This window comes from Benincasa hispida, chromosome 12 (genome assembly GCF_009727055.1).
Source record: "Benincasa hispida cultivar B227 chromosome 12, ASM972705v1, whole genome shotgun sequence".
Lineage (NCBI taxonomy): Eukaryota > Viridiplantae > Streptophyta > Magnoliopsida > Cucurbitales > Cucurbitaceae > Benincasa > Benincasa hispida.
The window spans coordinates 12,264,996-12,280,623 of record NC_052360.1 but is presented as its reverse complement, the minus strand read 5'-3'; the positions used below and the strand labels follow the sequence as shown (position 1 = coordinate 12,280,623).

General features: G+C 34.5%; 2 protein-coding genes across 2 annotated transcripts; one reads left to right on the top strand and one right to left on the bottom strand.

Moving 5' to 3' along the window:
• Nucleotides 1-4,497: 4,497 nt before the first annotated feature.
• Nucleotides 4,498-10,104, top strand: LOC120067180 (maspardin). Its single transcript, XM_039018656.1, has 8 exons — nt 4,498-4,674; nt 4,952-5,077; nt 5,795-5,893; nt 6,527-6,669; nt 8,343-8,451; nt 9,050-9,157; nt 9,284-9,424; nt 9,500-10,104. Exons 1-8 carry the CDS (start codon nt 4,597-4,599, stop codon nt 9,899-9,901), a joined length of 1,206 nt encoding a protein of 401 aa, XP_038874584.1. The 5' UTR covers nt 4,498-4,596; the 3' UTR covers nt 9,902-10,104.
• A 473-nt stretch (nt 10,105-10,577) lies between these two features.
• Nucleotides 10,578-12,662, bottom strand: LOC120067182 (40S ribosomal protein S13-like). The gene is made up of 5 exons (XM_039018657.1): nt 12,522-12,662; nt 12,334-12,406; nt 12,093-12,231; nt 11,819-12,005; nt 10,578-10,870 (listed from the first exon to the last, which is right to left on the bottom strand). The coding sequence occupies exons 1-5, from the start codon at nt 12,542-12,544 to the stop codon at nt 10,837-10,839; spliced, it is 456 nt and encodes a 151-aa protein (XP_038874585.1). The 5' UTR covers nt 12,545-12,662; the 3' UTR covers nt 10,578-10,836.
• Nucleotides 12,663-15,628: the final 2,966 nt, after the last annotated feature.

Sequence of the window (15,628 nt, the reverse complement as noted above, 5' to 3'; positions counted from 1 at the left end):
TCCTGCTCATAAAGGCGGTCCTTTGATTTGTATGGGTGAGAGTGGCCAGATTGCCAACTTAATAAGCCTACCATTTCGGAGATTCATTTGATTAGGGAGCTGGGAGCACAGCTACACAAGATGGAATTCATTCCTTCTCTGATTTCAGGTAGATAAATTGCTCCCTTAAAGGTTGATTACGGGACTTAAACAATGTGGCCACACCCTCTCTTAGCCCGAGAGAGACTTAATCATAGTTGGACTATGACTTATTGTTCATTAGAGGAATTAGTGGTACTTAAGGAGTTAGATGTAACTTGATAGCTTATAGAAATACAAGCTATTGCTGCCTTTTACTTAGAATTATAAGGGTTGATGAGCAGAATATGTGTTAGTATTGCTAAGGATTCATGTAGAAAAATGAGCTTGCGTCGATCAGCACTAAAAATTCTCACTAACCCTATATCATGCCTTATCTTATGTCGAAATGTCTATTTTGTAGTTATCGCCGGAGTTGACCATATGCACTGATGTCAATAAAGAAAAGTTGGTTGCATGCATTACCGCAACTACAGTGATAACCATGATAGAAGTATGATCGCAAAGAGTGGGTAGAATGCGTTGATCCTTCATGAGGAATGAATATGAATGCATGCCTCAGGATTTCTGAAATCGTACAACAAATATTCTGACGTGCTTCTTGATCGTTGACCATGATGCAACACTAACACTCTTACCTACCGCATCAGTGATGGTGGCTAATCAGAGCGAGATTATCAAAGTTGTCGACGTTTGAGCTCTATAAATACAGCCTTGAAGCCCAAATTCAAAAGCATCTAGGACTTTACCTTGGGCAGGTTCTTGTGATCACAGATGAGAGCACGAGCAGAAATTCTTTGAGAGTTCTTCATTCCCTTAACCTTTCTGATTAAAGACCAGAGCTTCGCCAAAGATAGAGCTCGAGAGAGACTACTCTACTGCCCATCCATGGCACCACCGGCAACCTTGACACACATCTGATGGAAGCAATAGATTGCCTACATCTAGCCCTCCACCTCTCCTCTTACCTCTATGTTGTATTACATTTTGGCTTAAGACATTAATACACTTTGTAATCAATGCATCTCTTTAGTTCCTTCAATGCCATTTTCATCATCTTCTTCTTCTTTATCATCTTTTACTTTCATCGCAATGAATTAAGTGTAGATTGCAAGAGTTATCACATACTCAATCATGTGACATAGAGATATGACGTATGTAGCAAACCACCGAAAGGTGTGTGTTGCACAAGTATAGTGAGTCAATCCTCTTTTCTTAGTGTGATGCTATCGCAATGCTTGTCTATGAGCTGAGTAGCTATAACCAACTGTCCGAGAGGGTAAGTAGTGGAACTCACTAAGCAAGGTAACCAGTGTTCCTAGAGATAGGAATAATCTTATGCTCAACGCAACCATGCATTATAGAGATATAAACATGTAGCTGACTACCTAGAGGTGTGCGATGCATGTGTGGCGAGTTGGAATTACCTTTGCGACCAAACTTAATGATTTGGTGAAATTTTCCCTCAACTCTACTTCTCCATGCATCTTATTATGCTTTAACAGTTGTCGCATCTCTACCAATTCTCATAGTCAAACTTCAATTGCTCAATCTATTTAGCTAGGAGTAGGAGTAGTGCATAGCAATCGGCTTCTTTCTTTTTATTTTTATTCACCACCTCAAACACATTACTTTAAAAGCATCACTTAGTTGCAAGTCCCCTTGTTCGACCTCGGATTATCATGAGAAACTTGCGATCTCATTATACTTGGCGAAAGAGCAAGAAAACTTGTGACAAGACGCATGGTCATCACATACACAATTAACGCATAATGCATATTCTTTTTAACGCATGACCATCAACACATGACAATTAAAAGAATAATTGATGCCCAACATAACTATAGAGAAAAAAGGTAATTTTGACCTAGTTGTACTTACGAGCAATTTGTGAAGGGTCATTGCACTATTGATTGGCTATATCCAATGGACACAAAAATATATCTGTAGTGTGAAGAGTGCAGCTGTCGATCTTTAGTGGAGTGACTGATAGTTAATGGAAGTTGGGTAATTTAATTAAAGAGTTTAATTAATAATCCAAACACCATTAGAGCTTCAATCTATGGGTCGATAAGGTCTCCTTTGTAGTTAAACAGGGATTTAATTGAGAATTAATTTTGGATTGATTTGAAATGTTCAAATTAATTGAGGGAATTGATTATATATGTGATTTAATTAATGTAATGTATTTGATGCATTATATTATAAAGTTTTTTTAGAGGAATTTGAATATGATTCAAATACTAATTATATGAATTAGATTCATATAATCAAATTTAATATAAATATGATTTATATTAAATACTATAAAATAGTTGAGAGGAATTAAATATTTGAATATGATTTGAATATAAATTATACGGGTGAGATTCATATAACTAGATTTAGTATATATATGATTTATATCAAGTATTATGCATGGTTGAGAGAAAATAAAACTATAGGTTATATTGTATTTGATACAATATAAAACTATAGGTTATATGTTATATTTGATAGAACATATAGTACGTATATATAATAAGGTAGTTATTATATATATATTAATCTTAATTAAATTAAATATTATTTTTATTTTTTAATTTAATTAAAGGGAGGGAGTTACAACTTTCTCCTCCTAATTTCTCTAAGAAAAAAACATGCAGTGTGTGGGAGTTCAGTGGTCTTCCTCCTCCAATTGAGGATCTAAAAAAAATCTCTCTGCAGAAAAATCACAGAGAAGATAATTCTTCTTCTCCTTCCTCTCTTACTCTCCTCCCTCTTCCAAATCTAGGGCAGAGCCCACCGCTCCTACACTTTCTCAATCCCAAGGAGTATATAGAAGGTTCGTTTTGTAGTGGTGTCTCGATCAGAGAAGAGATCGTGATCTAGATCGAAGGAAATGTGAAGAAATTGCCTTCAAGGGTATATATGTTTCCTCCCCAATTTCCCTCAAATGCATGTTGTAAAAATTTGGTTTAATAATGTATATTTTTATTCTGTAATTTCTGAAATTCTGTAAAAAATTAAAAATGGGATCGATCCTCACTTCCACTGCGAAACCGTCAATGGTTTCCATTCAACCAGATATTGCATTTTCAGTAAATTTATTAGTAAGATATAGTTCTTCTCCAACTAAAAGACATTGGAACGGAATTAAGCATATACTCCGTTATCTTCGAGGAATGATTTATGGGTTTGTTTTATTCAAATAAATTGAATTTTGATCTTGTTGGTTATGCAGATTTTGGCTATTTATCTGATCTACACAAAGCTAGATATCAAAAAGGTTATCTATTCACATATGGAGGAACTGTTATATCATGGTGACCAATTAAACAGACCATAATAACCACTTCCTCAAATCATGCTGAAATTCTTGCAATTCATGAGGCTAGTCGAGAATATGTATGACTGAGATAAATGACTCAACATATTCGTGGAACTAGTAAAAATCTTGCAACAATATTATACGAAGGCAATACAACATGCATATCCTAATCAAAAGAGGATATATTAAATGAGATAGAACAAAACATATTTCACCGAAGCTTTTTTACACTCATGATCTTGATGAAAATGACGATATCATCGTATTGTTCGAAAGATAACCTGGCAGACTTATTTACAAAGGCATTCCTACTGCAACCTTTGAAAAATTAGTGCACAACATTGGAATGCAGCAACTCAGAGATCTCAAGTGATGTTTCCATAAGGGGAAGTAAACATACTTTGAGTATTAAATTCTATTAAATATGTAATCTTTTTCCATCACTTGGATTTTTTTTTCTAGTGGGTGTTTTCCTAGTACGGTTTTAACGAGGTATATTTCATATATAACGGGCATTTAAGGGGGAGTATTATAAATATGTTAAATTAGAAGTAACGTAGATGCCCAATATTAGTGTCTATTGGTCATGTCTCAGTTATCCATTATCCCACGTGTTGTCCATATGTTTCAAGATTACATACTATTATTGTCATGTAATCTATCTCCAAATTTCCTATAAATAATAACATTGGGTGGGTCCAAATTGCCTATAAATAGTAACATTGGATGGATTTTGGAAGACACACGGATTGATAGTCAATCTAAAAAGATTGGAGAAAGTGAAGAAATCCATTATTTGTTATTTCATTAACTTTTTGTCATTTATTGATTTTATATATTTTATATATTATATTTATTTATTTATTATATAGTATTATTACATTATATTTTCGTTGTGGTGTTGTGCATCTCAAATTTAGAATAGTAATAATAATTTTGGAATGTGGACAAATATTCAATAAAGAAGAAGAAAAGGAGGAAAAGCAAGTGAAAGAGGCGGTTAAAGGGAAACGGGGGGTTTTGTTGTGAATTAAGAATGATGGGATTAGAAGAGTGGGCCCAGCCACGTGGTTTTCGCTAGCCATCAATCCGAATTCTTCCCTTCCAATAAAATCCAAGAAATTCTGGGAGAGAAGAAAGAACAGGGAGGTTTTAGAGGAGCCTTTTCAAACAGAGATCTCAGATCAAAACTAACATGATCGTGTAATATGGGAATCAAAGGCGTCTCCTCGGCGCCCGGCGATTTCATCTACTTCAAGTCTCAGGTTCCCCTTCACCGGATTCCTGTACGTTTCTCTATCCTTTTCCTCCTCCGATTTCCATTTCCTAGGGTTTTCACTCTTGCTGATTGCACAATTGTTCTATCGATTTCACTCCACAACTTTGCTTTTCTCCCTAGTTATTGATGAACATAGGTTTCCTGATGTGTAGATGATATATATGTTTCAGTTGTTTAAGTTTATGGACTGAGGATTTTCTTTTCTTTTGCGTTTTTAGGTTTCACTATTGCTTTCTCCGCTTTCTTTTGACTCTTTATTGAGATGATTATGTTTACACTCGCAGATTGGTACCAAGCAATGGCGATACTATGATTTTGGCCCCAAAGTTGTACCGCCTCTTATCTGTCTTCCTGGAATAGCGGGCACGGCAGATGTCTACTACAAACAAATTATGTTTTTGTCAATGAAGGTACTGCTGCTTCATATTTTCACATTTTTGGTGTTTGAATCAGTTCGGGAGTCTAGTTCACTATTCCCTCGTCCTCTATTGCTATATCAATTTGTGGTCTTCTATTCCAGTCTTTTTTGCTGATCTGTCGAGAGATCAGAGAACGTTAATTATGCAGGGTGTTTATTATATGCTGTCCTTCAAACTTACTGTCTGCATGAGTTAGAAATGTTGCTTAAGGTTCAAGGCAATTGGTCCCGCTTTTCCCCCTCCCTCTTGGAGATGAATAGAAAGGCTATCTCATAATGTGTACTGTTTCTTTGTTAGTTTGAATGTTGTAGGCATTTTAAGTTAAGCTTCCGTAGAATGACCTTCACCTATTCCTTCAAAGCTAGGTAAAGAGTAAGGTCAACCCTTTCTTCTGTTGTGTGAACATGCATAGATTATAGCTTATGATAACGTGACTCGAGATACCTTTACTCAAATCAATTAATTTTTAACCAGATAGCCTTTTTGCTAAAGTAATTCATTCTCCATGCGAATTTGGAATTGGTTCTACCCAAAATGGTTATACCATTGTTGAATTTTTAGATTTCAAGTAGATCTTTTTGCTTTTCTTTAAAAAGAAAAAAAAGTTTTTGCTTGTGAATCCAAGATGCTTTTACCATTACATCCGAAATTGCACATTCAACTATCTTGAGAAAATATTGTAGAATGACATCATTCTTATTCCTACAGGGTTACCGAGTGATTTCTGTTGACATTCCCCGTGTATGGAATCATCAAGAGTGGATTCAAACATTTGAAAAGTTCTTGGATGCTATAGACGTTCATCGTGTATGTATTTTGTTTATGTCAATCTCATAATGTTATTATATTTTCCTTTCTCTTCATCTCTTTTCTATTTTCTTGTACATGAAATGGCTCACATTTTATTTTGTGTGAACCAGCACACTTGTTGAGGTTATTATATATAAGTTGATCTAGAAACAAGATTTTGCCAAAGATCAACCACTATTTAGGTTTTTTTGTGATGCATAGCCATAAACCTATGAGAACATAAATATTTCCAAATACCATGAAGTTAAGCAGATTTTGATCTTTGGTATGCATGAGAAAGGAAAATTTTGTGATACCAACTTCAGGTGATTATCACTGGAATTTGTATATCATGTAATTTAATGGATTTGACTTATCCTAATAGTCTCTCAAAAATTTGCATGAGGGTAACTTTCTTGGCTGATTCTATTTGTGATAGATTTGATTTGGTGAGAGAGTGATAGACCGATAGTAGTCTTCTATGATGATAGCAGGTTTCTTCAGCTTCTGTTAATCAATCTTGGCATAATGGATACTGTCTGTTGTAGTGTTGTTCACGAATCATTACTGCAACATACACATAATATTTATGGTTTTGAAATGATTGGCAAACTAAAGACTTCTAAAGCTTAACAGCCCTTCTTTTAACAGATACATCTTTATGGCACTTCACTTGGGGGCTTTCTAGCACAACTTTTTGCTCAACATCGGCCAAGACGTGTTAAATCTTTGATATTATCTAATTCATTTCTTGAGACTAAAAGTTTTTCTGCAGCAATGCCATGGTCTCCAATGTATGCTCCTGGTGCCATTTCTTTTCTTTCTGAATTTAGTTATTTGCTTTATTCCTTGCTGAATACAGATTTATGAGCTGAATAACTTTTTTGATTGTGTAAATTATTGATGCCCCATTTATTCTTCGTCTACTGCTATAATCTCTGCTACTATAAAATTAGAAATGCAATTTTGGAGAAGTTCCTATTATGTCCAGTAGGACTTGAAATAGAAGATCAGAAACTAAAGACTTTCCATTGATAAAATAGAAGTTATAAGAGAGGGTCAACCCCAAGTGGAGAGGAGCAAAAGCAGTCCAATTGTCATTCCTAAATTCTTAGGATTTTAAACCATTTGGAGAGAAGGCATCATTTAGATGCCACAAAATTTAACAAAGTTCTAAATTTCTTCCCAATCTCTAGTTTCTTGCCTGAAAATTCTATGGTTCCTCCATAATCATATTTCTTAAAGAGCTTTTGTAGCAGGAACACAAGCCCATTTTCCTTTAAGCTGAAGGCCATATGGCAATTGCTCCATTCCCTCTACCTACCAGAAAACAGGAACTAATCACAAAGTAATGTAAGCTTCTTCTGAGGACTAATTTTGCAAGGACATTGGCAAAAAGGGTGGGATTTATCTTTCAGACTTTCTACAAAGGCTTTGCCAAACAGGAATTTTGACTAGATAAGGATAGCCATTTCAACTTTCAAGTATTTCAGCTGTGTTTAATTTCTCCAAAGCTGCTATCCAGAGGAATAATTTTAGTTGATTCTTTTGGGGCATTTTCTGTTTCCAGTTTATCTCCATTTTGTGATACTTTAGAATTGTGTGGCTGGAATGTTGAAGAGTAAAGCTATACTTCATAAGATGCCTATCTAGATTCTAGACTATGTTCTAGTCATCTTCCAATCTCTCTCTCAGCTGGAACTTTTGAATCTTGGATCCAACGGTCTACTCAACTTCTGAGCTTTTCAATTAGTCTTACGGTAGCAGATCCTTCCAATTTTCTTTCCCCTTCACTCAACACCTCAATGGCTGGAGGGTTGTCTTTGAACTGCTTATAGGCCCTGGGAGACTGTCCTTTTGTGAACCATTAAAAAATCAGTCTTCGTTGCATTACCAGAATAATAGTCTTACCAATTCCTAACTGAGAAGGCTATAAAAGCACCAGCCTGATCCCTGAGCTTTTGAACCCCAATCACATTGTGGACCTCCATCATATCTGGAATTTTCTATACTCTTAATTAATTTTTGCCTGAAAGCCATTAGGGTGGAGACCTCTATAACCGTTTGGAAACCAGTGCTACGATCTTCCTTTATAAACCCCTCCCCACCACCCCTTCTTATGGAACATAAATCCTTGTGTGTATCAGGAGATTCCCTATGACCACTTCTTATTCTCAAGCTGCAATATTATATCTTATTAATACAATGAATTTATTGATGACGACTTTGGAATATATATTTAGCTCCTTCGCCCTTTCCTCCTCCCTCATCTTTTTAAAATTCTCTCCAGAGCATGTTCAGTTTTATTGACTAATTGTTAGACTTACCTTTAATGTCATAACATGTTTCTGATGTACCCGTAATATTGTACATGTTCCCATAGATCTCTGTCATCCAAATTTTTGTTCTTCAGTATAAAATTTTCCTTCAATATTAACTCGCGGGATTTTGGTATTGCTTTATGCAGTGTGAGTTGGGCCCCCTCTTTTTTGCTGAAAAGGTATGTCTTAACAGGAATTCGTGATGGCCCGCATGAACCTTTCATTGCAGATTCTGTAGACTTCGTTGTTTCTCAGGTACTTCGAAGTTTGAAAGCTTGTTTTTAATTAGCTGGGATCATGGTTATTAATTATCATCATGTATTTGATTAGATTAATTTATAAAGACTACTCGACTGTTTTTTAGCACTTAACCTGCATAATAGCAAGTTAATGCTGTTGGGTTTGTTTCTGATTTTGAAAACAGTATAATAATCTCAAGTCAGCAGCTCATGTCTTAAAGCTTATGTCATAATAGGTTTAGTTCCTCATCCTTGCTGTCTTTAATAAACTATTGACTCAGTTCAGTTGGTAATGGATTAGTTCTAGATGGTTCTTATTTTTCCCAATATGTTAGTAATTCTGATTGAAGTGTGCAGCAGGTAACAGATATTTTGGGCTTTACAAAAAAAGAAAAAAAAAACGTTGTTGAACCTTCTCAGCTTTAGCTCCCAATATCCCCGAGATAGTTTGGTCTGACTCGTATGGAAACATTATGTATTACATGAATTGTATGTACATTATCTCTTCATGACATGCTTTAGGAGAATGGCCTTATCTTTTTCTCAGTCAAAGATGATGTTACTTGTGCAAATTGTTAGTCCCTTTAGCCCTGAATTTAATATTATCAGTTCAGGTGGAAATGCTTTCTAGAGAAGATTTGGCATCAAGGCTGACCCTAACCGTTGATGATGCGTCAGTTGGGCCTCTTCTTCTTCCAGATTCGTCTATTACCATAATGGATGTATGCCTTCTTAAACTTGCTGCTTTAGTTTCCATATCTAACATGATATCATGATTAGATGCATGTTTTCTACCTCACTTTCTTCCCTTGTTTTTCCCCCATGACATGGTACTTGACCCTCAAAAGACAAACGACTATTGTGCGGTTCCACTTCAACTCAAAGATCAACTGAATGAAAGATATTCTGGAGCCAGGAGAGCATATTTGAAAACAGGGGGGGATTTCCCATTTCTTTCACGCCCCGATGAAGTTAACTTGCATCTTCAGGTGATATGACCCCCTGCACTATTTTTTTATATTTTCAAATTCACCCCCATCTCATCTTTAAATTGTCTCTGACAGCTCCACCTGAGACGTGTTGGCGTAGAAGCACGGCCAGATTTGGTCCAGGTTGCTCCACAAGGAGGTAGCGACAGTGGTCCTAGTGAGAAGAAAGACGAAAGAGATGGTGATGACACACACGAGGATGACAATGAACGCAGGGAAACTTCACCTTCCGAGAGTCAAATATCTCCAGCTCCAGAAAGTTCAGAATCTCATAGTATAGAGAATCAGCTACTTAACAATGCTAAAGCTGGTTTTGTGGGTAACAAGATGCTTTTATCAACTCACGGAGAAACTAAACTACTCATGGCAGTCGATGAGATATTACTACGATATATTCAGATGATATGTGTAAGTTTGATCCTAGGCATGAAGGATGCTGGTTCAACTCACCTGTTAACATTTATACCAGACAGGTAGGACTAGATCGGTTTGATGCAAATGTTGGCCCTCGTTCTTTGTTTGTTTCACGGTTTCACCAAATTCTTATTTGATTTTTTTTCCCTTTCACATTTGTGAACTTCATTTGTTGTAAATTTCTATTACCATGTTTGTCATTTTATCAAGGTTGTGTAGTTCTTGGATACGATATAATATAAAATCAGGCAGATTTTTCGAGAGAACGTGAAGAAATTAAAAATGTTTGACAATTAAATGTTCACTTCCGTTTTTCTTTTGCCCCTACCTTAATTATAAGAGAGAATATCGTCAGAAAATTGATTGTCCAATTTAGTGCACGGTTATAAAAAAATTAAAAAAAAAAAAAAACAAAAAAAAAAACAAAGCTGATCGATGTAAAGCCTCATGGAGAACTAGTGCCGAACTGCGTAAATATAGCAAAATTAAAGGGAAAAAGTTGTAGAATTGGAAACATTTGTTACGCAAATATAGGAGGCATTCTTGTGACAATTAGGCAATATTAAGTACATAATTTTCATTAAACTCATAATTTTCTTTAAGCAATACAGAAGAAAACCGTGAACAATGGAGTTGAAAATATGGGTAAGTCAACTTTTTCTTCGCAAGGATGGTTAAGAGTTAAAGGTGGTGGCTTCGCTTCTATTCTACATTTTGAACTAATAACTCAGTAGGCATATCTTACGAAAATTACTTTTGGTTCAAGTGTAATACTATTAAAAGGAAACATGTGCCATCAAGGCAACGCAATCTTTTCTAATTTGCTTTTAAATCTCGCCAAATAAGTCTACAGATTCCATACTAAATAAAAACTGAAGTCAAAACTGATACCATAAACAAAAACAAAGTCACAACTCTCACTGATCCACCTGACCTCACAATGACTGAAGCAGATCACAGATTGGATCTCGTATAGCCACCAATCACTCAACTCAAAATTATGCAACCAGGGTGCTGGCAGTTGTTGACTCGCTGCAAGAGAAAAATAAACATAAGGCCAGCTGCTTATCAATCATGGACGCACATATAAGCATCATGAGAGAAGAAAGCAAGCACCAATTATGGATTCTAAAAAAAATGGGAAATGCCGTTCAAAAGTTTGGCCAAACAACGAACAGGACAGAATTCTATGTAAACTTCAGATACCAAAATAGATTTAAAAAAAAAAAAAAAAAAAAAAAAAAAAAAACTAACAGGCCATAATAACATTTAAAATGGAAAAGCAGCCAAATTCTGAAATGTGCCATTGTAAAATGATAGTAGAACTAACTACGCAAAATGATCCAGGTAAAAAGGATTTCTAAACCTACAAATCAGGTTACAACATTCACCACAGACTAAAAGCACTAAATCCGGATGCACAAGAGGATACGCGCACTCAATAGAATTAGGCCGAAAGCATCACGATCCAATAATACACAGCCGTGAGAATAATATTTCACTAACCCAGTATGTAAAATCATCACTAAATTCAATAACACACTACAAAATGTCAAAAACATTTTCATGCCCCAATTTTTTTTTTATCAAACAGCAAAAACATGCAACCATTCTACAGTAGTTGCCATTGGATCACAAACAAAATGTATCTTCCATGGTTCTCTTATATGTTCCCTTGTTAGTATTGGGTTTGAATTATGGAATGTGCACCATAGCATGTTTTAACATAAAATTTCATCTGGCAAATGGCCAACATGATTCTTGATCCATATGGATAAAGGTAAGAAAGAACTCACACCATAGACCATGTTCAATACCACAAGCTTTAAAAGAAGGAAAGTAGCTATACTGAAATATGAAACTAAATAATGATTTGATAGCTTCAAAGACAAACCATAACGATGAACTACATTGATCGAATAGATCATCATATCAAATATGCCACATGATTTAAGTTATCAGAGCACGAAGAAAACTTACTATTTCCAAACTGGTGGAAGCTTCTTGGTTTTCTTATAGTAACGAGCAAGCCTGTGAATTCTGCTCTCCACAAGAATCAATCTGAACTTTGAGTCCTTATCCTTCCTGTTCCTCTCCAAATGCTTACGAATGGAAACTGCTTTCTTGATTAAGTGATAGAGATCCTCTGGAATCTCAGGTGCCAGTCCTAGATAGTACAAGCCCAAACTACAGTGAAAAAATGCACCTAAACAAATTTAATGGATATGCTTGGCGTCAGGCAAAAGAAGAATACCATGGGCCTTAAGAATACGCAAGATTTTGCTCCCAGTAACACTTTTGACCTGGGCAATCCCGTGAGAATCACGAAGAATAACACCAATTTGAGAAGGGGTCAAGCCCTTCTTCGCAAACTTACAGATATTATCTTCAACCTACGTTCAAATTATAATAGGAAAAGAAATGACTATTATAGAAGAAATAACAAAATCCTGGAAGTTAATAGCAAAACTCAGAACTTGTCGTCGCGTACTTACATCTGTAGAAGAGATCTTGAGCCAACTTGGCGGCGTCCTCTTGTAGGGCAATGCAGAGGCTGAAATACCCTTACTGTAAATGAGAAAATGGAGTCAATGTTGGGAATAACTTCAACCATATTCAACAAATGAAATCAACAGACAAAATCGAAATGAATCAGAAACAAAATCGGAGATTAGAAACCAACCCACGACTGTGCATACGACCCATGGTTGTCTCTCTTTGCCCTGCTTCTCGAGTTCGATAAGGGTTGCTCTACCGCGACGGCCGATAACCAAAACCCTAGCATGGCTTGGCACAGCGTTTTATACTGACACGGAATCTGGATCTTGCTGCTGGTCCAAGTATTGGGCTTTCATCATTAAGCACACATTTACTTAGTTAAGCCCATTATTTAGTATTAATTGGGAAATTGGAGGGAATAGCAAAATTGGGATCTTTTGATTTTTGTCAAAAAAGAAATAGAAATAATAAGATTTTTCACAAAAGCATGCCTACACATCTAATCTTATAATTTTCAAATTGTCCTTAGTATGGTCGAATAATAACTTTTTCGGATACAATGTATTTGCTATACCATGTCTCAATTGTAAATGGGGACATCGGTTGTGAAATTCCGACCTAACGGATTCAAGAGAGAAATGTGCTAGATTTTTCACTCATTTTGAAATATAAACTGATGGATTAATATCATATTTTATTTGATTTAACCACTTTTCAAAAATATTCAGGATTAATCCATTTTTAATTTGTTTATCACCATTTTGATTTTTATTGATAATATATTTTTAGATTTTATATTATCTTATTAATTTTTTATTATTTTAAATTCGGATTAAATATTTTATCATCATTAGATTTTACTTATTATTTTATAGACATTATCATCTAACAAACTATATATTTCATTTGAATTTTATAATTTTCTGTATTTCTTAATCACCATCGTCTGGTACTTCTTTACGACATTGAATCCCTACATTAGTAGTTCATACTATTGTCGTCTGATATTGTTGAATTTTGTTTTTGGTTTAAATTGTTTTTGGTTTTTTTCTTAATGAAAGTGTTCTTCAATTTTAATTTCGTTATCTATCACAATATTTTTTGCATCTATGTCAATGTATATATTTCTAAAAAGCTTCACTGCTTTTCTTGTTGGATTGTATGTGTCACGTTCTAGAATTACATTGTATTTGTTGATATTGAATATATGTACAATTATTCATTTTGGAATATCTGAAACTTTTAAAATTTTTACTACGTTCTTTGTGCAATATTAAGATAATTTTATACTAACTTATGGTCTCAGTTTAATGTAACGAGGTTGTTAGGTTTCTTTACTTCGGTTGTCATGCTTTAAAATTTAAATATTATTGTTGTAAGTATACCTTAATTTATATATGTAATGGGGAAATTGACAGTTTATCCATAATCAATCAAATACGATGTATATTGGTATGTTGACGTTCAATTATTTCTGGTGTCCAAGAGTACAAAAATGGTGTACTTTTAAACATAACTCATATTTTAATCATCTTCCCATCTATTAAACCATTTAATGATTGTTCCCTTTTCTCAGATATTTTTCATAAGAACTTAAGCATACATAACAAAAGAAAAAAGTTGTTCATCAGATATTGTGTCACTAATAGTTTAAGGAAATCAACCTATCTATTAGAATGTTGCTCTTGTCGTGTCTATCCATATCTATATTGTTACCGACTTTTCATCAGTAGGTTTTTGCATTTTAACTCTTTTTTCCTTTGGCCTTGCTCTTCGTGCTTCCCTTCCATTGGCCATCTTTATCAATTATGCTTTATTCATGTTCAACTAACAACAATTAGTAAACAGTCATTAGTTGTTAGCACTTAATTAGTTGTAATAAGTAATAAATTGATAAAATCATTGATTCTTTTGTGCTTTAGTATGACCCTTGTAGCTGAAGGGATCAAATCTTGTACGGAAGCTTATGAATGTTGTATCAATAATATTTTTATTTAGAGAATGAAAAACATATATATAATCTAATTAAGCATGCATTTTATAAGTGATTTTAGGGAAGAAGAAAGGAACTTACCTTCAAAGAACACTTCAATAATTTCCTTCTCCAACAATGAGTTTTTCCGGCGAATGGAATGTCAAACACCATCACACTGTCTTCTCCGCTATTCTCCGACAAGGACTTGATACGTGGGAATCACCTTTTGAAAGAATATGAGAAGAAGAAGAATTCTTTCTATTCTTGAGATTGAGAGAATTAGAAAGTTTTGAGAGAATGTAGAGATTTGAAAGCATACTTAGAAAAATGTGGAGCTCTACTTATAGGAGATGAGAAGGATCTTACACTTTTCTTTCACTAACTCCACATTTACATAACTCCATAATTTCCATAATAATGCAAATTATTTATTTATATATTAAATAAATTAAATTCATATTAACTAATCCAATTAATTAATTTTCATGAATAATATCATATATTTAATCAATATTTCATTTGAATCATATTCAAATGATTTTCCTCTCATAAACTATAGTTTAATATGAATTTTATTCATATTAATTTTATCATATAGTTTTTAATATGAATCCAATCCATATTATTTAATATTTGAAACATATAATTCTTTCATGTTATATAGTTTATATTTGAATCTCATTCAAAAATTAACTTTATAATATATTGTAATTATATACATTATGTTGATTATATCATATACAATTAAATCAATTCTCAAATAATTTGAACTATTCAAATTCTTCCATATCTACTTAATCCTTGTTTTATCCTTCGTGAGCTAGCGAGGAACCTAATGGACCTACAGATTAGAATCTCTAATGATATGAGATCAATTTAATTAAACTCTTTAATTAAAGTAATCAACATTCGTTAACTGTGAGTCACTCCACTAAAGACCCATAACTGCACTATTCGAACTGTAGGTATATTTTCGTGTCCATGGATATAACCGTTATTAATAAGTCGATATTTCACAAATGACACATGTGCTATAATGGTCGGGACTAAGGGTTGTGATCCCGCGAGAGTGAGCTAACTCCAAGAACTCGTCCTTAGTTCGGATTGTAGACTGCAACTCTCTTGCACGAAATCGCTAGTAATTTTCGGTTAGCCATATGGCAGTGGATTCGTTCCCAGGCCTTGTACATACTGTCCATCACACTATGGAAGTTGGTCATGCCCAAAGTTGTTACCCTTACCACAAGGAGGGGGATGCCGAATGTAGGTCTAGTGGTTGAAGTGAAGTCGTAATAAGGTAGCCGTATTAAAAGGTG